Source organism: Eleginops maclovinus, chromosome 7 (genome assembly GCF_036324505.1).
Source record: "Eleginops maclovinus isolate JMC-PN-2008 ecotype Puerto Natales chromosome 7, JC_Emac_rtc_rv5, whole genome shotgun sequence".
In the NCBI taxonomy this organism is placed as follows: Eukaryota; Metazoa; Chordata; class Actinopteri; order Perciformes; family Eleginopidae; genus Eleginops; species Eleginops maclovinus.
In genome coordinates this window covers 19,538,138-19,562,150 of record NC_086355.1, presented here as the reverse complement: position 1 = coordinate 19,562,150, position 24,013 = coordinate 19,538,138, and the positions used below count along the sequence as shown (strand labels likewise).

The window sequence follows — 24,013 nt, the reverse complement described above, 5'->3', positions numbered from 1 at the left end:
AGAAGGCTAATCATTTACAGAAGGACAATATAAGCTGTTTATGCACTTCAAAACTGACAGTTTGAATAATGGCATTTTTAATACTTTATGGGAGGGATAGAGGACATTCCAACGTATTTATATTAAATCTGAGGTGGATTACAATGAGTGTTTATGTGTGGTAGGTTTATGATTCAAGCCCAGAAGGACACTCTAAGGGTCAAAGGGTAGTACCAAAAAGGAAAGGATTTGGGATTAATTAACCCCTACAGCACGTGCATAATGTAAATCCATGTTTCTATACAAAGCATTATTTTTCTGAGCAGTCTGGACAATTTACCTGCACAACGTAGGCCTAACATGTTATGTAATCCATATTTTGGGCTGTTCAATTGTGGCGAGTCAGTTTTTTGGGTGGGTAACGTACACCAGGGTATGCAGCCATGGATTTATGTTGCCTGATGACAGATGAACCTTCAAATGGTGCTCTAAAAATACATAGAGAGGTCAACAGTGCCACGTGTCTGCAAAAGTGGACAGACTTCCAGTCTAGCAAAGACATGGCGGTTTCATTGAGGAAAAATAAATTCTGAAATTCAATTGATAAGCAGATCGGTCAGCATGAACTGCAGTTCAATTTTGACACATTAAGTATTACTAATTCTTGTAAGAATGCGTCCTGATTCAAAACCATAATATCACTAACCCTAACATTTTCATTTAATAATGAGAAAGTCAGATTGATTGGGTTTTCCTTTTCCTGTATTGTGTTATGTATTTTCTTGTGCATTCAAATGGTCTGAAAATGGTAAAATCCCAAAGTTCCCTCCGACGCACTCAGCCCCAATCCCCCCACCGACCCGGTTTGAAACACATCCATTGGACTCCTTTGTTTACTTCCCTAACATAATGACATCACTGTATTACACTCGCGCTTCAATTGGCTAGCGCTCCAAGACATTGTACTTGATAGGGTAAGGGGCAGGATACCACTAGAACGGTTGACCAATCATAACAGAACTTACCAGCTTACCCAATCAGGGCAGACTGAGCTCTGGTTTCAGACAGAGGGTGAAAAGGTGCTGCAGAACAGGCAGTATGAGATTTAAAAAAAACATTAAGGCATGTAAATGTGTCACAGTAAAGGCACGATATACAATTACAACATCAGAAAGTGTGCATAATAGAGTCCCTTTAAAGTCCCAATTCATCCCAATGTTTGCATCACTCAGACAAATGGAATAGTAATTTAATTAAAGCTGACTTTGGAGAGGTTCTTCAGACCCTGGCCATGTGTTGCAGAAGTGATTGAAACTAACATTAGAAAAACAACAAAAGTGGAAGGTGTTGTCACTCATTAGCAGCATGATCCATTGTGAAATCCAAGTCAAAAATAAACCTAGGCTTCTTTTAATGAAGGCAGTCACTTCTTCTTTGTGTTAGCCCACAGTTTAGGGGAAACGCAGATGGACATTGGATGGAAGGTACTGTGTTTAGTCTTATCTTAATCCACCTGTTGAGACTGAGGCCACCATCTTTTGTCCATGCCTTGTTAGAGCCTTCAGCTAAATCTCAAACTTGCTTCACAAATGATCTGTCCAAATCTAGCATAATAGTTGTTAAAAGGGGCTTGCTAATACGCTTTGTGTGTGGCAGCTGTTTCTTGGCTTTCCAGAGAAAAAGTTACTGCTAATGTTTCTGAAGGGTCTTAAAAATAAAGGGAAATGTTTCAGATGTCATGTTGGACTGGGCTTCAAAAGAAATTAGTCCTGTTGAGTGTGACTTGGCCGTGCCAGGCGCCACAAAGACTTCACATGAACTCGTCAAAATCACAAACCAGAGTCATTTATCATTTATAATGTAGCCCAAGCAAAAAGACCCCTCATTAAATTTGCATTATTTGAACAACTTGATTTTGAGCCTTTCTTTATAACTCTCGTGCAGTCACTGTATTCTACAATGACTCATAAAAGCAAGAAGAGTAGACAAATATGTATTGCAATGTAACCATTTATTTCACTCCACTACAAAATTATATAATATTTTCAACTATAATACAGTCTCCACATATACATAATGTACAGTTAATAAGAGAAACAGAGGATATGATACAAGCACTTACAGCCTACATTGTCTTTTCATACAAGACAGATGGACTCGCGGGTTTTGTTATTGTGATGTCTTTATATTTGAGTTGGTGGTGTATGGAAGCCCTGAAAGGCAAGTGAAAAATGAATAATTCTGGTTATCGATAATCTAAGTTATATTTAAATAGCTTTAAAGTCTGTGGAAAAATATTTAGCTGATGACTTTTTTTTGTCAGGATCCTTTTTCTAAATGTAAGTTCAAATTTCTCTAGGCACTCACAAAACAAACTCAAAATATTGTGTGCAACCAAGTTATGATATATTACTGTCACGTCATTTTTTTTGGGACAAAATTATATAAAGTAAATTCCTCAAAATGGAAATATTAAAAGCACGAGTAGTAGAATAGTGGTGTAACTATGCCTCTTGTGGCCAAAATGAATATTACAACAACACACACTTGGAAAAATGATCCTGAAAAAAATAAATGAACTTTTTCCAACTGTTTGCACCAATGCTCACAGGGCTTCTGTAGGTACAGTATATTATTGACGAAATAAATACTGATATGAAAACAGAATAAAATCAGATAAAAGTAGATTTTAACTTCAGAATTCTCCAAGTGAATAACTAACATAAGATCAAATCAAGTCAAATGAATAGCAACATATAGTAACATTGATTCCACACTGAAGCAATGCAGTTTAACTGTAATGTCTCCTTTTGCTTCTTTACTATCTGTTGATGTTCATGCTTTTCCATTCCAACCACCGGCTGCCTGTCCCACTTCAGATTTGCCATCTATCCTTTTCGTAACACATTGTTATGATGGAAGTGGAAACCAGAGTTTGGGAAGATGATTTTGGAGCTTTGTCCAGATAAGAGAGCTGGTTTTGAAAAATTGGGCGTTATAAAAAACATTATTTAAAATAAAATATTACATTCATTATGGTTTCTGTTGGTGTGTAAACACTGGCATACTATATCTGCAGTAAAACTAACAGAGCTGCACTTGTGCAAAAAATAACGTAATAAGAAATAATGTAAAATCATATTGGTGTTATTACTGTAATATGGTAACTGCATTTTTATTGGAATTGAGGTAGGCCACTTTGGAAGAAATCATGGCCGACTAATCTGCTTTCATTGCGAAATTTGACTTTGATAAAGCAGGTTCTTACCATCGACCTACTGCAATATTAAACCAAGTATTGCTTGTTTTTTTATTTAGCTGCATATGTAAAGCACATTTCTTAAAGTCACAAAAGCAGCTAAACAAATATTCTTATTGTTTTGACCAAAACACTGTCTCCATCACAAAGAAAAAACTGTTTGGCAAATCCTACGGTACAAATACAGCTGAGGGACCTCCATGATGGTGGTGTCCTATTTGAGAATGTATATATTCTTACAGTCTCCTGGAAGTACATTAAATGAGTGTGTTGTTGTGTAATAATATAAGTAGAGAAAGAAATAAGAATTCTTACACAGCTTCCTTTTCTAAGCAACTTGAAGGTGCACTTGAAGGTACAATCTTTGTTTAAGCAACAGTAGCTTCCGGGAGGACGCTTAAAGCAAAATGTTTGGAAGTAAAAGAAAACCAGTGCAACTATAAACCATGGACAATGTAGTCATGTAACAAACATTTCAATGGATCCACATGAGTTCTGATGTCTCCATGCAAGTCATAGATATGTTATATTGATGAGTAAAGCATTTGAATGTGGCACAAGAATACTGTGATTGTGGAAAATAACAAATGAAACCGATCATAACTCAGATTCATCTCTAATTTCACTGCATGTCTTGTGTACAGCAGTGACTGAGTCCAAAGTCAAGAAAAATAAAAGGTTAAGCGACTTTATGCTTGGTTAATAAAAAAAAACAAAAAACAATATAGGGTTTAACATTTGGTCCAGGGACTGTCCAGCAAACGTTCATGTTCATTAATTATATTGGCGAGTAAAGGGCATTTGATGAACTCACCATCTATTTGGTCTGATTTCCTTGTCATTCCAAGTCACCTGCAATATTTTCTTGCCCTATTTCATGTCTTTTTCTTTCTGTGTCTTAAGTATGACATGTGTTGCCCTGTTGGAGGAGCCTGGGAACTACACTGTAGCTGTTGTGAATTAGAAAATAAAACCTTTGAATCTCAACTGTGCACCCGTTCATTCCACAAAGGCAACATAACAAAAAAGGAGTAACTGATGTGGTTATGTCAGTGTGTAGAGCAGGAAAATATATTTATTATTTGATATGTCACTGCAGATGTGAGGATAGTCAGATCACCATCCCATCATATGTAGCTTTTATAATCGAACATCTGACATATGGTGTCTCATTTACTCGGGTCCATGTCTCACAAAACTTTAAAAGTGTAGTGTTTGGTCCCATCCAACATCATCTCTGAGAAAAATGGTCTGACCATTATTCTGAATGAGACACTGTTGGTCCCTACATCGTCAGTGCGTTTTTTAGGAAAGTTTATAATTAGTGGACCTTGTTTCTCACTTCAGCTTCTGGAGGAGAAGTTGATTCCAGTCACCATCTTCTGAATCTTCTCTTCATTCTTTAGTATGTTGGACCTTACAGCACAAATCTTGTCCTGCTGTTCTCTGATCAGCTGATCCAGCTCTGTTAATTCTGACCTAAGAGGCTCCACTGCCCTGTCTGTCGCTCTGTAACAGATAAAAACACACACATTATTTACATCAATATTATACAAAAAGAGAAGTTGTCCACAGTAGCAGATACAGTGATGTTTGACTGTGTATAAGTGACAATGGAGGTAAAAAAATATGTAATAAAAATTCAGAGCATGAGAAGGACATGAAATATTCTAACCCCATTTTTGCAAAAAACTAATTCCCCACAGAAAAAACCTTGACTATTCTGTGGGATTTTTAAGCCAGGGAATGAAAAGTATCAGGAATGCTTTGAATTAAAGTTTCAAAATTACAAGAAATAAAATATGATGTGATGAAGTTTCTTGACAAAAAGTTCATTTCCTCATAAATTAGTGCATTAAATCACAGAGGACTTCAGAACTTGTTCACAAATGTATGACTTTATAATCTTAGATATTCAAGTTTTAAAGACAAAACAAAAAACATAATTTCTGCTCCTTTTTCAAGTATTCTGACAAGACACAATCAGTAAAATAATGTATGCTTTATGTTTATAACAATATATCCATGTAAGACAAATGTTTTAAGTGAAAAAAATAGTAAGAATGTAAAAGGAATTGTTAGTTATTTCCCACAGTGTTCAATTCCTTTAATTTATCATAGCAAGATAAAAATAAGTATTATTTGGAAGGAAAAACACAATATGAAGTACTCAAATCAGCAATATGAATATGAAGATAGCACCTTGCATGAGAAGGTGAGTGTTTAGCTGTGTTTGGGATAATATTGTACAGTAAGTGTTTTTGTGCCATCCTCACCTCTGCTCCTGCAGCAGGGCCTGTGCGTGCTCTTTGTTCTCCCGCCTCCAGGTCTGCAGTTCGGCCTGCATGGCGTCCATGTCCTCCTGAATGTAGTCCATGATCTTCCCCAGAGGCAGAGTGCTGCGGCACACCGTCTGAATGGAGGAGCGCAGCCGCTCGATCTCACGCGTCACTATGTCCCGCTCTTTCTTCCGTGCCGCTTCGGACACCACGTTCTGGAAGAGGTGGTGGTAGAAACAACAGCTGAGGTCAGGTGGATGAAATGTTTGTAGTGGTCAACTAAGGAAATATATGGACATGATATACAAGTCAGGGAGCATTCTTACTTTTTTTATTATAACTTTAGTTTTATTTTTTGTTGTCCTTCTATATTTTAGTTCTATGTCCAAACCTTATGAATACAGCTTGTGGAAAAAAACGGAAGTCACAGGTGAATATTTTGGCAATTAGTTGATACAACTGAAATGTTCTAGAGACAGTCTTTGAATTCTCCCTCCCATATTTTCTGTCTCTGAAAAACTGGATTTAAGAAACAGTTCATTCAATTGTACCAGCAGGCATAGAAAATAGCATTGTTTTAATTAAATGTGCATGGTTTAAACTAGATGCTGAATCAAACCGCTGTATGAATATACACAAAAATCACTTGTGTGTCCCTACACCAAAACATAATAAACCCTCTTTAGGAATTTACCTTTGCCAGCAAAAGGTCTCAAATGCCCAGAACCAGAGCAAGGCAGCATTTAGTGGTTTGGGATTTCAAGGCTAAAAATGTTAGGCAGGAATTCTACCAACCTAGTTGTATATATAAAGATCAAACGTACGGCTGGATTGTGTTGGCCAAAGTTTGGGGTGGGGGGGAGGGGCTGGTTGATGAAGGCCTCCTGTGTATGTGTGTGGTTGGAGGGGGGTTCACCATATCCAAATTACACTGATGGCGTAAAGGAGGGGAAGGTATCAGGGAAGGACCTCCCTTGGCTCGGGAGCAAATCCAAGGATGTTTGCTCAGCTGGGCTTCACAAGGCCTCTGAGTGAGTGTGTGAGTGTGAGTGTATGTGTTTGCAAAAGCACTCAGTTTTGCAACCCCAAAGCCACACACACACACACACACACACACACACACACACACACACACGCGAGGTATACAGTGGACACACACACAGCCTCTCCGTTCTTGTTTATTTTAGTAACAGGCTTTGGCAGCGGGGTTATTTTACTACAGTATTGAGTAACAACTACTACACTTATGCCCCCTTTCAAGTTCAACTCTCGGTCCAATTCATGTTACACAGATGGGAGCACCTGCCTTCATGGGGCAGCACGGAATCAAAATTGTGACAGTGTGCAAACTACACGACAGCTTCCCTCGTCAAAACACACACATCTGTCACATGTGCTTAGCATAGCTAGGTCGTTAGCATTGGCCTTATCAAGCCATCTCGTAAAACAAGTCAAGGTGAGTAATTAGAATTTGCGAAAACTTGACTAGACAAGACCACACTGTAGGAATGACATCAAAAGCAAGTGCTTGCTATGATGTCTTCACACGATACGAAATTCCTGACAGCTGCGCTATTTGTTACGCATTTGCGGTGGTTTCGAAAGTGTGAGGGTTGAAACGCCTCAGCCCGGCGATCCCCTCACAAGGTGGGTGGCTTTCCACTGGGGTGAACCCTGCAGCTAGACAAACACTCCACGGCTCATTCGGCCAGCCTGGCTGCGGTTTGGTCCAGACAGGACCCATGGCTTCTTTCTGTTTGTCGTCCCTTTGCTACTTTGCCCCTCCCCCCTTTTCTTCCTTCTGTTGGAAAATTTTAAAAAGTCTGCGTGAAAACATGACCCCTGCTTCTTTTGCACTCTGTCCAGGTGGATATAAATCCCAGCTTTATGGAGGTCCCTGTCGGAGTCTACGAGACCCGTGCGCTCCTGGTTTTGTTTGTTCTCATCTAGGTCAAAGAACAATATTTAGACGGGGTGAACGTGGAGGAGTTGGAGGTGAGAGAGGAGGAAGGTTTTCCCATTATCTCATACAGTGGTGAAAGCCCCAGGCAACGGCGAAGACACAACCTCTGGTTGCAAGTAGAAATTGCAGGTGGAATAAGAAGGAGAGGTTTAAAATCCTGTAGGTTTGTTTTAACCACAGACCTTATTCTTACCACAAAAGCGCTAAAATAATCCTTGACTTTGAGACAGGGGAGTCCGGATGTGCTTATATGCTAACTCATACTCGGGTTTAGGACTCATTCCTGCACCACTCCATTGTCTTCCACATTGATATGTCTCTTGATTTTCCGTTTATGTTGTTGGACGCCAACATCCTGGAGGTGTAATCTTTCATTTTAGTCACAAACTGTGCTTGACAGAACTAAATTCTCATAGACATATCATAACATTGCATGGTACAGTGCAATGTGGAATTCCCCCAGTCATCACATGCCTAATCAGCTTAATTAGGAAATGCGTGCAAATATGTGATTTATGGACTGCTTAGATATTTTCTGAAGCAAGAGGAAGACATTCTTCAGTCTCCTTTGACAAGAAAAATGGGGTGCATGCGTAAAGCCTGTCAGCGGCGGGGAAACCTCTTGGGTATCATTAGCTGAGAAAACAATCATTTAGACGCTAGTTGAGATTAGCTTCCATCACAAAGGAGAGAAGCTTCATTTCATGCGTTAATCAACTTCACCCTGGTCAGAACAAGACGAGATACAAATGTGCAAACATCTCATAGGAGCTGCTTTGCCCAAGATCAGGTTGAGTCAATTTAAGTTCAAGTTTTAGTTGTTACCAAATAAAGAAGAATGTAATCTCACTTAGTTGGCCCTCCCAGCTTCTTACAATCAAAATGGCCAGAAAGATAACTGAAAGAGGGATGAATTCGCGTTCAAAATTCAATTTCTTTGGATGTTCAGTTTTTGAGCCATGACAAACCCCAAAATGTGGCTTTTAACTCAGGTAGAGCGTTTCAAAGCCTCACTGAGTGGCGAAAAATGTGTTTTTGTACTGAAGAAGATGTTACTCCCTTGGATTTAATACCTGAGAGTTAAGAGGAGAGAAAATGTTGATGTCAACAACAAAACAATTAAAAATCTCCAATTCTTGATACTGAACACAGTAAAACATAAATCCCATGTACTCCAACATGCACCCCATCGTTTGCATACACTATAATTTAAATGCTAATGTTTGACTATCTCATAATAACGTTGTAGTTTACATTCGCCCAACCCATTTTTACCAAACAGAGTTTGATTGTACCTTAAAGCACCTCAATGGTTCTACCAGCTGCAAACAGCTATTGCTAACAAGCTTTACTTCTGCCTATTGTGTTGTTCATAATGTAGCTTTATAAGAAAAGAAATAAGGCGCTTCCCCTTGATGCGCTGATATAGTAAGTTCAATGCGTCCCAAATTCATCTTGAATGGACCCTCGAGGGACAGTACGTGTTACTATTGTACCCTGAATGAACCATCACCTTTTCAGAATTTTTGGCATCAACTTGGTAGCATAATCTATATTGTTTTATATCCTGAAGTCCTTCAGCATCATGTTATGCACAAGCATAAAAGACTGAGTCCAGTTGCATGCAAACTAGCAGCCAACTAATTGGAAAGATACAAGCGCTCACAGAAGACCGGAAACATCATCACCTTTCACAATTTCATTTTAAAAGACCCATGGATAATAGAATACCACATGCAACAAATGTAAAGCTTCTGGGAACAATAATTCTGGCTACTGCTGACAGTTTGAACAAACTGATGCATATCCCAATGGTTTTAACATGGCTTTTCTGAAGAAGATCCGAAAGGTGAGCCAGGGAGCGAATCGTAGAACGAGAAACCCTCTCGGAATGCTTATGGGCTTCCTCGCCATTTTTCATAGAAGCCCATTGAAAAGTCTGGCTAGATCATAAAAATAGCTTGGAGTCAGTGAGGTGAGGCGAAAAGCTTACGGCCACCGAGGTTACAGGATGTTGTTGCAAGGTCAACATAGCCCCTTGGGGAGACAACGGAGATCACCACCCTGGGCTACGGGGTGAACTAAAGACAACGTCCGGGGAAAAACTGAAATTAAAAATTGACATTGTGATTAAAAAGGGTGCCTCATTTAAACTTTCTCATGGAGGGATAAAGCCGTTTTGAAGAGTTAGAATATTTGACTTCTGATCAGAAAGGTGTTGTCAAAGTCTGTTAACACATGCGAATGCTTCAGGTCCTCATAAACACCTCTAACAAGTCAATAGGACCTCTACAAAAGTAATATGACTAATGGAATGCCACAGGGCCATTTTCTTGGGTTTCCACAAAAAAACACTGGATGTTTATAAAGACACAGAGGTCTGCAGAGAGGAGTATTTATTTTCTTGACAATTCTGCAGAGAGTATTCTGGCCCTTCTCCTTCGTGACTCTCACTCAACAGCCATCCATTTGTATGCCACAGGGTTTATTTATACATTACAAACCTTCATCAAGGCTAATTTGACAGGGGTAAAGAAAAGGAGGGGGAACAGAGTACATAAAAATTCTTATGAAAACGCAGCTGCTGCAAGGGGCAGATTCTGTCTAAATAAAAAAGAGAACTATCTTGGAATAATATACAACAGCGCTAGGGGTCATGAGGAAGGGCATCCCCATAAATATACAGCAGATTCTTCAGTCACACACACTGTGGTGGGACATGGCAAAATACAATCACTTGACTGTTTGAGAGTTCCTCTTTATTTACATGGGAACAGCAATGGGGCAGCTAGGCAGTAGCAGAAACAATAGCAAAATTAATCCAGATATGACCAAGAACATATATTACAATAGGGTAATAACACGGGGTTACACAAAGTGGTCTTAAAGCCATGATGTCGGATCTAAAATCAGGGTGGTATGTGACTCAGTGTTTTGAACACATGAGAAACCGAATAGCGGCGGCTGAAATTCCAAACCTGTCATACCACATAGAATGAGGAAGCTTAATATTTACATTTTTTAACCCTGCATGTTTTTACCGTGATTACAAGAAGGAGAAAAAAAACACGACTCCATTAGGCTGACCTTCTCCACCCTTTCATGTCAGGAAGGAAGTCATTATAGTTCTTTATACAGCTGACGTGGCAAGGCCGATAATGATGGAGGGGCGGACTGAGCAGTTCCTATGTGCAGACATACCTGTTAGAAGAAGCAGACCATACAGGATACTGAGGAGCCTCCATTAGGGAAATTAGGATACAAGCGTGTGTTACACAAAGAGCTCTGGGGTTTTTTTTTGGGATGTTTTGCATGTCTGTGTATGCATTTGGTAATTTTAAAAAGGTAAAAGTACTGAGGTGGGTAGAGAAATGCTGAGCGTTCAAATTCCAGTCAAGCTTTTGCAGTTTCTCAGGTGTGAGTTACGAGGGATGAGTCTGAGGTAAGGATAGGAGGGGATAGATCGGGGGCTATTTTTTTTGTTGCATGAGTGGCATGCAAAAACATCCATCAGAGTCAGGGTGGTCAGCGAGGAAAGGGATTGCTGGGAGAGTATGCTTCAGTGAAGAGGACCACCCAAAGCAGACAGCGTGGACTACAGACCAAACTGTAAGCTTCACACCGATACACACTCCAAATAACGAAGAAAGACGCCTGTTTCTCTACGGGTGATTAATAAGCTAATGGAGGGGAGACAGCAGGAATGCGTCACCTCGAAGAAGATGGTTAATAGTGTCCAATATAGAGACTCAAATCAAAGAGATGGAGGGAAGAAAGACGGAACTTTAAATGGAACTTAAAGTGAATATTGGAGATTTGATGGAGGACTTTAAAAAAGGGACAAAATACAGAAGAATTTTTTTCTGGAATAACCGCAGTTCACACACAAGGGAAGGAGGGTAATTAGTCAGAACACGATAGCTCTAAAAGCTTTTCCTCTCAAACTGTATGCAAAACAGAGACGTCTGTAATAAAAGCACAATAACGATAAGATATTGTGCAACCCATAGAAAACAAGCTCATTTAGCTCCAGACATCTTGATGTGTGTACAAATGGTGTGTGTGGTCTGTTAGAGGCCAGGCTCTCTTGTCTGGCTATTAGCCCTTCAGCCCCACTGACGGGGACATTTTTGTGGTTGCAAGGGAGTGCAATTACACCTCTCCGCTCCATTTGTTTATATCTTTCCTTTGATAATAACCAGTGTTGCTGGGTCATTCACTGCGGCGAAAACATTTGCCAGGGAGACCAAAGCTTGCATAAAGAATGGCTGGTAGAAGAGATGGGGAGGCTGAGGTTTGAGTCACGGATAAGGGGGAGATTAAAAAAAACTAGGCTGATACTGCCCTCTAGTGGAGAAGCAAAACACTACTTCATAATTTGCACATACCTGTTCTTTAGCTTTGGGGGAGGATGGGGAAACTTCATAGTCTTTTTTGGTCTCAAGGATCTTTTTCACAAGGCCACCTGCAGTGAGTGAAAGAGTGAAGGATGTGTTTAGGTAAAATCAGGAGAAAACTGATGTAGGCTAAGGGTGAACATCAAGGAAAAAAACAAATATGGCCACGTACCATGTTTGTCTTCACTGTCGAGGTCTTGTGCAGAGCCCTGAAATAGAAAAGAAGAATTTAGTAAGTAGCTATCCTGTATAAGTTGGTCATTTATCAAAAGGGTCATTTGCTCATTTTCAGGTTTCATATTTCTTTTTTGAGCCTCTACTGTGACATATCAAAAAGCACTTTATTTTTCTCATACTGCCTGTGCTGCTGCACCTCTTTTCACCCTCTGTCTGAAACCAGAGCCCAGTCTGCTCTGGTTGGTAAGCTGGTTGGCTCTGTTGTGAATTAATCAACCACCTCAAGAAGTCCCATCCCCTAGCCTATCAAGTTCAATGTGTTGGAGTGGTAGCCAATAGAAGCGTGAACATAAAATAGTGTAATGGGGGAATGTGAGGCAGGGAACTTTGGGATGTTAGCCTTTGCAGACCATTTACATGCACAAAAACCTATATAAACACACTACAGGAAAGGGAAAACACCAAACAGCATAATAGGGCCCAGCTGAAAACCAGAGGGACAACTGCTGGAAATCTCACAATTGTATGTAACCATAGAAGCACACTGACACAAACCAACTGTGACTGCATTACTGCTGAGGTAACACATCACAGAAAAAGGAACATGACAAAAAGCTTGTGTTTAACCACAGATCATGGATAATGTTCATAGAGTCTACTGCAATCCAATATTTTGTGTCCAATTTACTGTTCAAATAACTAACCACGTCCATATCAGGAGCATCTGGAGGCGGAGGGATCGCCTCCTCCACGAGAAATTGCTCATCTTCATCCTCCTCATCCTCAGACTCCCTCTTCCCATCCAGGATGACTGGCGCTGAGGTCTTGGCACTGGACAGCCTGGAAGACATGTTATTAGACCAGTTCTACCTGCTTCATTTATTACAGTTACACACATCATCTTCATTAAGTGTGTGATACATGTCTCCTGCTAGTCGGGACAAGACTTTGTTTACTAGTTTACATTTGATTAAGGGAAACTGTGAACAAACATGTTCATAAATGACCTGATTCACTAAGATGAGACAATGGCAAGTCAGTCAACACTAACTATGACTATATCAAATGTTTTCACTGAGTAAAATAGTTCATTTAACCAAGTTAAGACTAAATGACATTAATTCAACCAAAACCTGACTTTTGCATTTGACTCAGGACTAAAGCTAAATGTATTAATAGCTGACACAAGGTCACACAAAGTGCCTGCTCTTTTATGTGGTCGTCCAAGCTGAGAATGTTTCATCTTTTTAAGAAAAGCACCGGTGATGTCACTGTTTTATATTTTTGGAGAAGCTTGTTTTTTGACTTTGTTGAGTACACAAAGAAAGACCAAAAAGTTCCATTTGTTGGAGCCAGTAGGCCGGGTGGACCCCCCTGATTGTTGCTGCTGGTGAGTGTTGTTACTTTTATGTCCGTACATGGATAACCCTGCTCGCTCAACGGCTGTCAGACTGAGGGCTGAGATTAATTCGGATAAGTAAAATCCAAGGGGGCGATGATAATCTGTCATACAACAGCGGTGAAAAGGCTTTTCGGCCAGAAAAAGGCGCTATGTGGACACAAAAAGAACAGGAGGATTTTGAAATTGGACTTATGACATAAGCAAGTATGTGTGATGTAGTCACCTCTCAGCTGGGGTCACTTCAGAGTAACTCTCCTGTTTCTTGACTCGAGGTGGGGCTGGGCGAGCACTGCTGGGCCGAGGTATTCTCCTGTTACTGTTGATGGAAAGGATTATACACATTACTGGAATGAAATGTTAACTAACTGTTTTGGAACTAAATATTTTTGCAATTAAACAAGACAGTTTCATTTTGTTCAAAAATGAAACTGCCAAATCCTCTGTTAACATCTCTCTGTGATTTGCCAATTCTGTGACGGCTAATGTGACTGATTCAGATTTCAGAATGGTAATTGTTGCTTGAACAATAGACGTTCACAGAATTAATAAGTGTAAAAATGCTGCCAGCAATCAATCGTAACTGGTTAGTCAGTTAAACAACAGAACATTTATTATCATCCAAACTATTACTATGTGTGATCTACTGGAGCGGAGCCTGGATCTGGCACAGGAACAAACGTTTCTAAACACACACACCCCCCCCCCCCCACATTTCAAATCAATTAAGCAATTAAATACAATACAAAAACATTTGTACCACAACTTCACAAATGATCCAATAACTAATGTCAGCATTCTCAAGAACACGTCATGTGCTTTATACATGTATTATTTTGAAAAGGCTTCCTCATGTTTTCTTGACATAAATTAAAGAGCGTTTTAATGAGAGGAAGTGAGATATTTCATTTTAAGTGACAAACTGTTAACGGGATCTGTGCTTTTTTAGTAAGTGAAGAGTAATGTTAGCTTGGGACCATGTACAGTACCTCAGCAAATTGTTGTTCAAAATGAGTCAAGGTTCAGTGTTGCCTGTACAGACCTGGTGGCCATGTCTGATGGTGCTGCAGCGTCTCCATTTTCCAGGGGGGCAGCTCTCTGGGCTAAAAGAGCATCTCCATCTGTGAAAAAGAAGAGCATTAAGTTGGAGTAAGATCTGCTTAGTTTAGCAAAGACTCAACTTGAGGTGCTCAGAGTTATAAAAACATGCAATGAATCAACAGCAATGCATCTTTCCAGAAATCAAGATTCGTCCAGATAATCCACAGACCTTGTTGTGAGCACTATCATGCAGGAGCTATTTTCTTTCTATCAAATTACAGCTGTCAGCCGGATCGTGCATCTACTCATGGACAGGAGGCTAATGCTTGTGAGATGGAAAGATTAATTGTGTCCTTGTTGGCTGAAATTTCACATTAGCTAGCTAAGATGCATACTTCCTTCTTTGCTGTGATCTGTTTGGCAGCTAGAGTTCAGTTCAAAATAAAATTGCTGTTGAGTTTTAATGAATTTTAAAAAGTGCCATCTAGTTCTGTTATAGAGAAGTCTGTCATATCGGCGTCCGATATCTCCCCAGCAAAAATACAGGGAGGAGAAAAAATATGGATTTTGGGGTTTCTGTCCCCTTTAACTCTTTCATGAAAAAGGTCCTTTACCCTCCTGGGGATAGGCATCCAAAGGTGTCTTCCCTTTTCCTTTCTGTCCTAAAGGTTTCTATGACAGGTTTTACTCGTCTTTTAGGAGTGTTTGGTTTGGGTCGAGAACCGTAAGCCTGTAAAAGCTTTGAGGCCTTGATGCAATATTGGGCTTTACACTTAAACTTGACTGACCTACTCAAACTCAAAATACTCAAACAAAAGATTTTTGCTAAATCATGAGTCACTCAATTCTGAGATAGTAGATTGCTTAGTTTAGAGTCGAACACGATTATTTAGTTCATTTATGCCAGAGATCAATTTGAATATTCTCCTTCTCCATTATTAAACGTACCTCGCAGCAATCATCAAAATGATGTTTACATTTTATAAACCTTTATACTCCTAATGTATGCAACTGAACAAGGGAAATGATTAAAGGACAATTACCTCCTTCACTGTCAGATTCATCTGTCAGAGGCAGGGAAACACAAGGCACATGTTAGCTTCCTTTCTAATACTAAAACTATAGGAATCTTTATAGAGTAATGTGTCATGCAGGGGTGATAAACAGATCTACAGCTGATTGTGTTTTTCTGGAAAAGCTATTGTTAATGTCAGAATCAGAACACCTTTATTTGTCCCACAGAGGGGACATTTGCATTTGTTACAGCAAGAAAAGAGCCAAAGACAGCTTGATATTGCCCAAGAAGCATGCATTACATTTACAAAATACAGTTCTATGAAGCTTGCATTGCTTCTGCCAACTGTAATCTTGATGAGTCACTCCTACCTCCCACTAAGGAAACTAGTCAGTGATTTTATTAGACAGGTGGAGAGCCAATAGGAAGCTGTCAACTGTAAAATCAATTTGAACATTCCAAAGAGCCCTTCTGTCAATGATTAGAGGGCTATAACTCTATCTGTTTAACTGTGTGAGATATGCCTCATTGGTGTAGGTGATTAAAAAAGGGTGCTGGGGGAGTAAAGACTTGGGAGGGGGTTACCTTGACCTCCGATTTTGGGTCTCCGCCTCTGCCCTTTGGCAGATGAAGGCCGAGGTATTCTAGCTGGACTGTCAGACTGTAAGAGAACAAGGAGAACAAGACAAGCAGGAGAAAGATAGAACTTTAGGACCATAACCACAAAAAACAACACATCCATCATTATCCGTTTGGATGACTTGGTGAAGCCAAAATCATGTAGTTCTCTTTATTGTGCAAGAGGTTAAGTAAGCCTAAAAAAAATAAAAACATTATGAAAAATGAAATGAAAATAAGACAATTCAATGTAAATACAATATATACATAAATACAATTTAAATTTAAATGCAAAATAAAAAAAATACATTTGAATTTTAATTTATAAATCAAAGTGCCGTTGAATATTATTTTTGTCCAATCCCAGCCCAATACACTGCATAAACACAGTACAACAAAACATTGAAATGAAATGGAAAATCTGTAAGAACCTACTTAAAATAGCCAGACATTCTGGATACATTAATATATTACAAATAAACATGTCCTTAAGTGTCATACTAAAAATATAAAATTCATTTCAAATTGTAAGAATGGCCTCAAAAAAGCAACAAAGCAGCCAGTAATATAGAATATTATGAATTTTAGAGTAAGTTCTTACCTGGTACTCAACTGCTTCTGCAGGCTGCACGGGAAAACACAGTTTTATGTTTATATATTTCATCAATTACACAGATAAGGCAAGAAAAAACAACTCCCATGTCTCTTATACACTACAGCCAAAATTGGCAAATAACTAAGTAGCCAGCCACCAGAAACCATAGCAAGTATCTCTACAGTGTAGCAACACAATGCAATAAACTGCATAGCTCTATTTTCTACTGCTTGAATCTCTGGGGTTGAATACCTCTTCATATTCATCTGGTTTGGGATCCTTGCAAGAATAAGAGGCACAACATGAAAAAGGATACATTTCAACTTTTTATAAGCTGCATATGATGTTAGGTTTATTTTAACTTGTAAATCAGGGAACCAACTATTCTTTTTTCAAATAGGCCAAAATATAAACTTACCACTAGCACAGGTTTGGCTGGTTTGCTAGGCTCAGCACTGGGTTTCTGCTGTGGTTCCTCTGATACTCTGGCCTAAACACAAACAAATACACAGAATGTAAATCCAAGTAAAGATATGTTATCAGTTATATATTTGAATAACCAAAGCTCTATGTTATGCCTCATTAAAATATCTTTGACATATTCTGCTCCTTTCACCCTTTGTGTCGAGACTTTCTGTAGAAATGTAGATACTAATGTTCGATACTAGACAAATATAAATATGTTGGATAATATCTTATTCTTCTCACAAAACTTTAAAAAAACAAAACAAAAAAACAATACTCTAACTACAAACTACAAACTTAATATTTAAGATTCCCTATACAGTAACTCCAACAATAATCAAAGATTGCGTTTTGTCTGATGATGCTGCAACAAATTAGCACCTTTTTTTCAATGTTTGTATTTAGATTAGAATTATAACAGATCAAAAGGACATTATTTATTTCCTTTTTGGTCAACGATGTTGTTATCCTTTTAAAGGTTCTGCATTTTGAAATGAGTTTGAAAAGAAACGTATCTTTTAAAGTTGATAAAAAATGAAAGGCGAAATTAATCTGTATAATATAAGAATACGATTGACATAAAAAGTCCTTGGCTTCCTTTATTTTATTACTATTTATTTTATAAATTGATGTCTTTTATTTGTTTAATGTCTTGTTTAGTACGTGGTTCAGTAAATTTGTTGAGAAATATCTGAAAAATATTTGTTGTTTTGTACATAAGACTTTCAAAATTAAAAATAAATGAACTAAGTGCAGTGAAGGGCCTACCTTGCTGTTGCCACTCTCCCCATTTCTGTTCCTCTCTTCCTGCTCCTTGTCTCTGTCTCTTCGTTTCTCCTTGTCTCGTTCCCGGTCCCCACGTGAATCCCTGTCTCTCGTCTTTTCTCTGCCTTTGTCTCTCTCCTTGTCTTTTCCTCTTTCTCTGTCCCTCTCCCTTTCCTTATCCTTATCCCTCTCCCTATCCTTGTCCTTGTCCTTGTCCCTTTCTTTGACTCGTCCTTTGTCTTTATCCTTGTCTCGCTCCCGGTCCCGGCTCTTGTCCTTGGCGTGGTGGTCCTGCTCACTGCGTTGGTGTTTGTCAGAGCGCTCCCTGTCCCGGTGCTGCTCTTTGTCCCCGTCTCTGCGTCGGCTGTCCTGCTCTTTGGGCTGGTCCGGGTCCTTCTGCTCCCGGCTTCCGCTGCGCTCTGTGATCGTTTTCTTCTCCTGGAATTGCAAAAGCCAACAAATAGTTGAGAAGGGGATTTAATACCAGCCACAGCTTCATAGTGATACAAAAAAATCCTTAATCGTCTAATTGAAACTAAGTCTGGATAAATGCTAACATAAAGAATAAAGGATTTAGCAGTGTTGAACTCCTAAGATAGAAACCATTAAATTAACATGTAAATGCTGTGCTCCATTTAATTGTTTGTTCATTTATTTTTGTTGTGTTTGAATCTGTATTTCTGGACAGCTTATATTAAGCTCATATTATTAGTATTATACTATTTTAGTAAGTTTCAAGTGGTGGCTCCAAAGTATGTTTTTCTGACTTGTGGTCAGATCTGATTGACTGTGATCTAAAGATTGACAATAACAACAGCATGTCTTCATCTTAGGAAATATTCTGCTTCAATCCATATTTGTTCAAAACAAATATATTAACAGGCGGCCTAGCTGTCATCTAATGAAACGGACAAGAAAGAAAGTTAATTCATTAGTGTGTTTATTCCAATTAACCTCTTCATTCAAACTGAGGATTTTGTCCAGGATTTTTTTTAGGGTGATTAATGCTCCATCTGAAAACCTCAAAACAAGCATCAAATGCCAAATGAATTGACATTTTGTGCTCGACTCTGACCTCTCTGTCTTGATGGCGTTCCCGTCCCTCCCTGTTCTCCTTGTCCTGGGACCTGGAGGTGCTGGCTTTGGTCTTTATGTCCACCTTTTCTCCAGCGAGCACTCGCTTCACTGCATCGTCACTGGACAACTGTCAATCAAGCACGGGAAAATCAATCATGTTAACAAAGAACATCAATACTTACAGTTGGTTTAATATTAAAAAACTAAAAATGTAGCTACTTTAAGAGCTAAATGTGCATTATTTTGTTTTTGTGTTAGGAGTAAATACATTTTACGTCACGTGAAATTAAAATACTGTTTAAATAACAAACAAATATCCCACAGGCACCGGCTCGTCTGTTTACACTCTTATCTCTAGGGTTCAATTAGGATCTTTCAAAGTTCTCCCTGAAGTGGATAAACCATATTCCCAGTAGTATTTCAAATTGTAAAATAACACACACTGCATCGTTCTTACAGGATGGCCAAACTAGTTTAGTTTCTCCAGAAGAACATGGGATATTTGAGCCCTTTTAATTTGCCCTTTATCTCTTCATTATGTGTGTACATGTGTTTTTGTGTGTGTATTCTCCCCAGTGGACAGACCTTGTTGATGCAGCACTTGGCTATGGCCTGCAGAAACTCATTGGTTTTCTCTGGCTCATGGCCGGCCACGATGCGCGCTGGCTTTGCTGCCAGGGGCTCGCCGCTCACCAGCATCACGACATCTATCGCTTTCTGGAGGAAATCTATCTTTGAGTCCTTATCCTAGAAAGAAAAATGATGTGGATATGAACAGGAAGGTGCAGGAAAGGTAATGGAAAGAGTGTGTTTGTCAAAGTAAAGGAGCTCCAGTGGGAGTTTAGAAAGAGTACACCCTTGAGACGTGCTTATCATTAAAGCGTTCATAGAGTTGCATTCTTGACTCGGATTTCACCCTTTCTTTACCTGTGCTTTAAATAAAAAAAGAAGGTATAATTTACCTTGAGATATGTTAATCTTAACTATACTAAAATGATCATGTGTGATGCTTTTATGAGGATCTGTACCAAACAAATATATATATTTTTTTTAATGTACCTTCCCAAACTGTTTCTCTGTGGGAATGATCAGCTTTCTGAACATGATTTCTACTAATTTGGGTTTTTGTAAGGCGGAAAGAAAAGGATAGCATGTAAAACCTGGATTTGTGAAGTCGCATGGAACAAGGAATGCCTTTACAAAATGAATTAAAGACAAATACCCACCCCTGCTTAAATTATTTATTTCTTGTATGCATGCTATTAAAGCTGACCCTATTTAAGATAATTGAACCTTTTCTTTTTTTGTCACTTCTCTCTTTAAGGGATGCATTCATATCAGCGGTTCGGTTTATGTAGTTTGTCAATTCTTGTCTAGGTCCACTTAAAAAGGTGGATCAGTGTATGTGTACCTGTACGATAAGCAACAGGTGTGACAACCAACTGTACCAAGACAAGGAAGTGTTTATATTTAACCAGCAGCAGTAACCAAGTACAGTTGCCAAGGAACTTCTCATATCACCTGTCCTCTTGGAATTCTGAAAAAATCTTTTCCATATAAAGGTTACCTACCACTGGAAACAAGTAGGTGCTCCTAAAATGCAACAGCTACACATTTATAATAACTTGATACAGTCATATAGTTTCAAACAGTGGCAGAGCCTAGCATCTTAGTATCTAGCATTAGTTTTGGGTCAGCGGCTCTCTAAAAGAAGACTTGATTTCTGACACCTCTGCAGTCATGTCCTGCCAGATCCTCTCACTCAGTGAGTCACAGAAGAGCGTGTAGAATTACTCCCACACAGACACCCTCAGACTGTCCATGTAACGCACAGGCGATCGCATACACAATAAGGCTTTGGCTCAAGACATAATTGCAAAGTCTGTACACAAGAAAGCACATTAACAGAGAAAAACTAATGAGAGGAACAATAAGAAATGGTGGTATTAGTGATACAAAGTGTGGTCCTCTTACCTTAACATTATCTGACTTCATTTCATTGTCTCCATACAGGCCTTTCATAAAACCAGTGGATTTGATGACCTGAAAGTGGTGACATATAAAAGTTTTATATTTAGTTTGAAGATAATTTGCAATATTCGCTGTAACTGCAGTATTGCTGCAGTGAAACACATTGCTAATCAGAGGAAAGGAGTCACACATGCCAACACACTTCCCTTCATCAAATATTCATAATGTACCTTCATACAATATCAGATAATCAACATGCAGGGAGGGAAAATGAGCTCTCATGTGTTTTGAAACGTGAAACACATTTAACTATGCTTGATACCTTATTCCATGGATTCTGGTGTGTGAGAAATGAATATGTAGTTGAAATAAAGCTGTTTAACAATACAGATTGGATAGGATTTTGTTCTGAGATTTTAAAAATAACTTAGTAGGCTAAGGGCACTAATTTAATGTTTCCTTTGTTATTTTATGTAGCATTTATAAATTTGGCACCACATTTATTACAACAATCTTACCCAGGCTACATTACAACTTTACATTTCTTTACATCATTTTTTGTCTCAATTAATTTTAACTCCCATTTCCTTCCACCAATGTCTATTTCATTTGTCTGGATACGCTAATATCTATAAACAAAGAAGTGGTCTCTTTTCAGCTCGCAAAGATGACCAGATAATTTGTGTTTTGTGTTTAAATCTTTTTCAAAAACCACTTGAAATGTTAGCTAGGGGTAACATGATTATATGTCTAGTCAACATGATCCAAACCAATGGTTCCAAACATGGGGTGTAGCTAAGAGTTAAGGGTGAGAGCAAGCCATCCATGATTTGAAGGAAACTCTCTAGAGTTGGCTTTTAGCCAACTCTAGAGATATATATATATATATATATATATATATATATATCTATATATATATATATATATATATATTGGGTTTCTTTGGTGAAGAAAACTAAATGAAATTAGGATAAGGCAACATTATTGTTGAACGTATACAATTTTAAATAAGAATCTCACAGGATAAGGGCATGGTGATGGCAAGACATGCCTCTGTTAAACAGCCTCATCACGCATTAGAAAAGTACGCAGTTATCACCTCTGATGTGAACACTGCGTAGATGACAACGAATGCTTAGGATTAGTAGAAGCTGACCTGTGTTTGTACCTGAGAGTGACAGCTGCTTGATAAAGAGATCACTTGACTAAACAAACGCACTTCAAAGGGTTATATATGTAGCTTGCTCAGATACTGTATGTGTACGTACACTTTTTGCAAGCAGATTTGAACAGCACAACCCAAGAACAGCAACTGTTTAAATGTATGTTAATTACACGGTGATTAATTACAGCTCTACGTGACCCTTGGTGTTTTCAAACAGAGCAGCTGCTATAAGCTGCTCAGCATCCATGATCTCAACGTGACAGATTCAAAGAACCAGACCCATTTGGCCAACACAGTCGTATCTAGTTAGATAACTAATCGTGATAGTGCCTAGCAACAAGATGATGCCATAGACATGGCTAGTTAGCAAACTAGCTAACCCACTAGTAACGTTGTAGGCAAGCTCACATTTAATTGCTAGTGAACGTTAGCAACTCTTTCCTTAGCTTATGGTGGACATTAATGTTTAAGCTGCTTGGTAAAGCTTTCATATATAACTACAGAGAGGTTGATAGTGTCACAAAAAGTGTAGAGGCAGTAAAGCTACTGCGAAGTTAATGTTAGCTAACTTTCTTGCTTAGCACTTCATGCTAACCCTATATTAGCCTGCTAACCGGCTAGCTTGTCTGTCTTTTCAAATGGCATACATTCAATTGACAATAGCCTTTTCATATTTAACTGCAAAATTGGCTCATGGTGATGGTTAAATAAACGTTACCTCGCTAACGTTATCATAACGATAGCATATCAGTCTCACCTCACTGAAGATGTCGTGCAGGTATCGAAACGGAGGCTTGCTTAGCAGTTTCTCCGTGAGAGGCGGCTTCTTAATCACTTTGCCAAGCGAGTCCTGGGTCTTTTTAACCACTGCCGCATTCATGGCAGCGGTCTGAAGTACATATGAAAAGCTTGAATGCAGAGGAAACAGCCAAAAGTAATACAGAGTGTAAAAACCTGGTGGCTCTGTCGCCTGGTTGCTATGTCAATATTCTGCAATCCCACAGTGCATCATTAATGAAGACTGCGCATGCTCGGAGGGTTAATGGTTGCTAAGCACTGCTTGTGTCCATAGCAACAGCTAACAATCTGCAACAAAGCTGCCTTGCAGCACACAGGCAGACAGACAGACAGACAGACAGACAGACAGACAGAGAGACTCTGTTAGCTCTGTTTCTGGGTTCCAGTATTAACTCACTCTCAGAAAAAATAACATAGATGAGCTGTGAAGGCCAAAACATCTGTTGCATTAAATGCATACAGAGATACATCGACTAAAAACAAGAACAATAAAGCTGAATAAAAGTGAACATATAAAATCCTAATTCACTCACAATGACAGAATCTGGTTATGGAAATTTGTCGAAAGGCGGAAAAAACCATGACAATATCTTTCATGACAGTTGAGAAAAATGGGTTAGGTATAGAACACAAAACATTAATATGACCAGGTGGTTAGATGTGACAGTTAATGCTATGTTAAGTATTCACTGTGATATATATGCCAAATTATTTAATAAAATGCACATTTTAAAAATTGTGAAAAAAGTAAATATAAAAACTTGACTTCTACTGTTTGTGTTTTTTACTCCTTTTTTACATTTACTTTGTATGGAAAACAATATATAAGAATACATATTCAGAAAAAAAATATATATAAATGAAACGATTTAATATGGATTGATTAATAAAACTGGTTGCTTGTCTGCATAAAGTAGTCTGTAGAAAGTATTGTTTACAGCAATGCTCATATTTATATTAACAGTGAACAAGTTAACATGTCACAGTACAGTAGGTTTTTAAACTGAGAAATATATGTATGTGAGCAACAGTGTATTTTTGAGCCCTCTA

General features: G+C 38.7%; 1 protein-coding gene across 5 annotated transcripts; it reads right to left on the bottom strand.

Moving 5' to 3' along the window:
- Positions 1 to 1,971: 1,971 nt before the first annotated feature.
- traf3ip1 (TNF receptor-associated factor 3 interacting protein 1) lies at positions 1,972 to 23,159 on the bottom strand. Of its 5 annotated transcripts, XM_063888308.1 has the most exons (17): positions 22,923 to 23,159; positions 21,004 to 21,072; positions 19,615 to 19,776; positions 19,028 to 19,156; positions 17,956 to 18,390; positions 17,141 to 17,212; positions 16,975 to 17,001; positions 16,729 to 16,752; positions 16,095 to 16,170; positions 15,538 to 15,558; positions 14,496 to 14,574; positions 13,680 to 13,772; positions 12,759 to 12,894; positions 12,050 to 12,086; positions 11,869 to 11,945; positions 5,515 to 5,732; positions 1,972 to 4,747 (listed from the first exon to the last, which is right to left on the bottom strand). In XM_063888308.1, the coding sequence occupies exons 1-17, from the start codon at positions 23,043 to 23,045 to the stop codon at positions 4,582 to 4,584; spliced, it is 1,944 nt and encodes a 647-aa protein (XP_063744378.1). In that variant the 5' UTR covers positions 23,046 to 23,159; the 3' UTR covers positions 1,972 to 4,581. The 5 variants fall into 5 exon arrangements, with proteins under 5 accessions (XP_063744378.1, XP_063744379.1, XP_063744380.1 ...); XM_063888309.1 differs by lacking the exon at positions 15,538 to 15,558; XM_063888310.1 differs by lacking the exon at positions 16,975 to 17,001.
- Between the last annotated feature and the right edge of the window lie 854 nt (positions 23,160 to 24,013).

What these genes read in the sequence shown, in the direction of transcription:
- traf3ip1 (XM_063888308.1), bottom strand. Translation starts at nt 23,045, where the DNA reads ATGAATGCGGCAGTGGTTAAAAAGACCCAGGACTCGCTTGGCAAAGTG. An exon ending in AACGCCATCAAGACAGAGAG is followed by an intron (nt 18,391 to 19,027) that starts GTCAGAGTCGAG and finishes TTGCAATTCCAG; the next exon opens with GAGAAGAAAACGATCACAGA. An exon ending in GGGAGAGTGGCAACAGCAAG is followed by an intron (nt 17,213 to 17,955) that starts GTAGGCCCTTCA and finishes GTTTGTGTTTAG; the next exon opens with GCCAGAGTATCAGAGGAACC.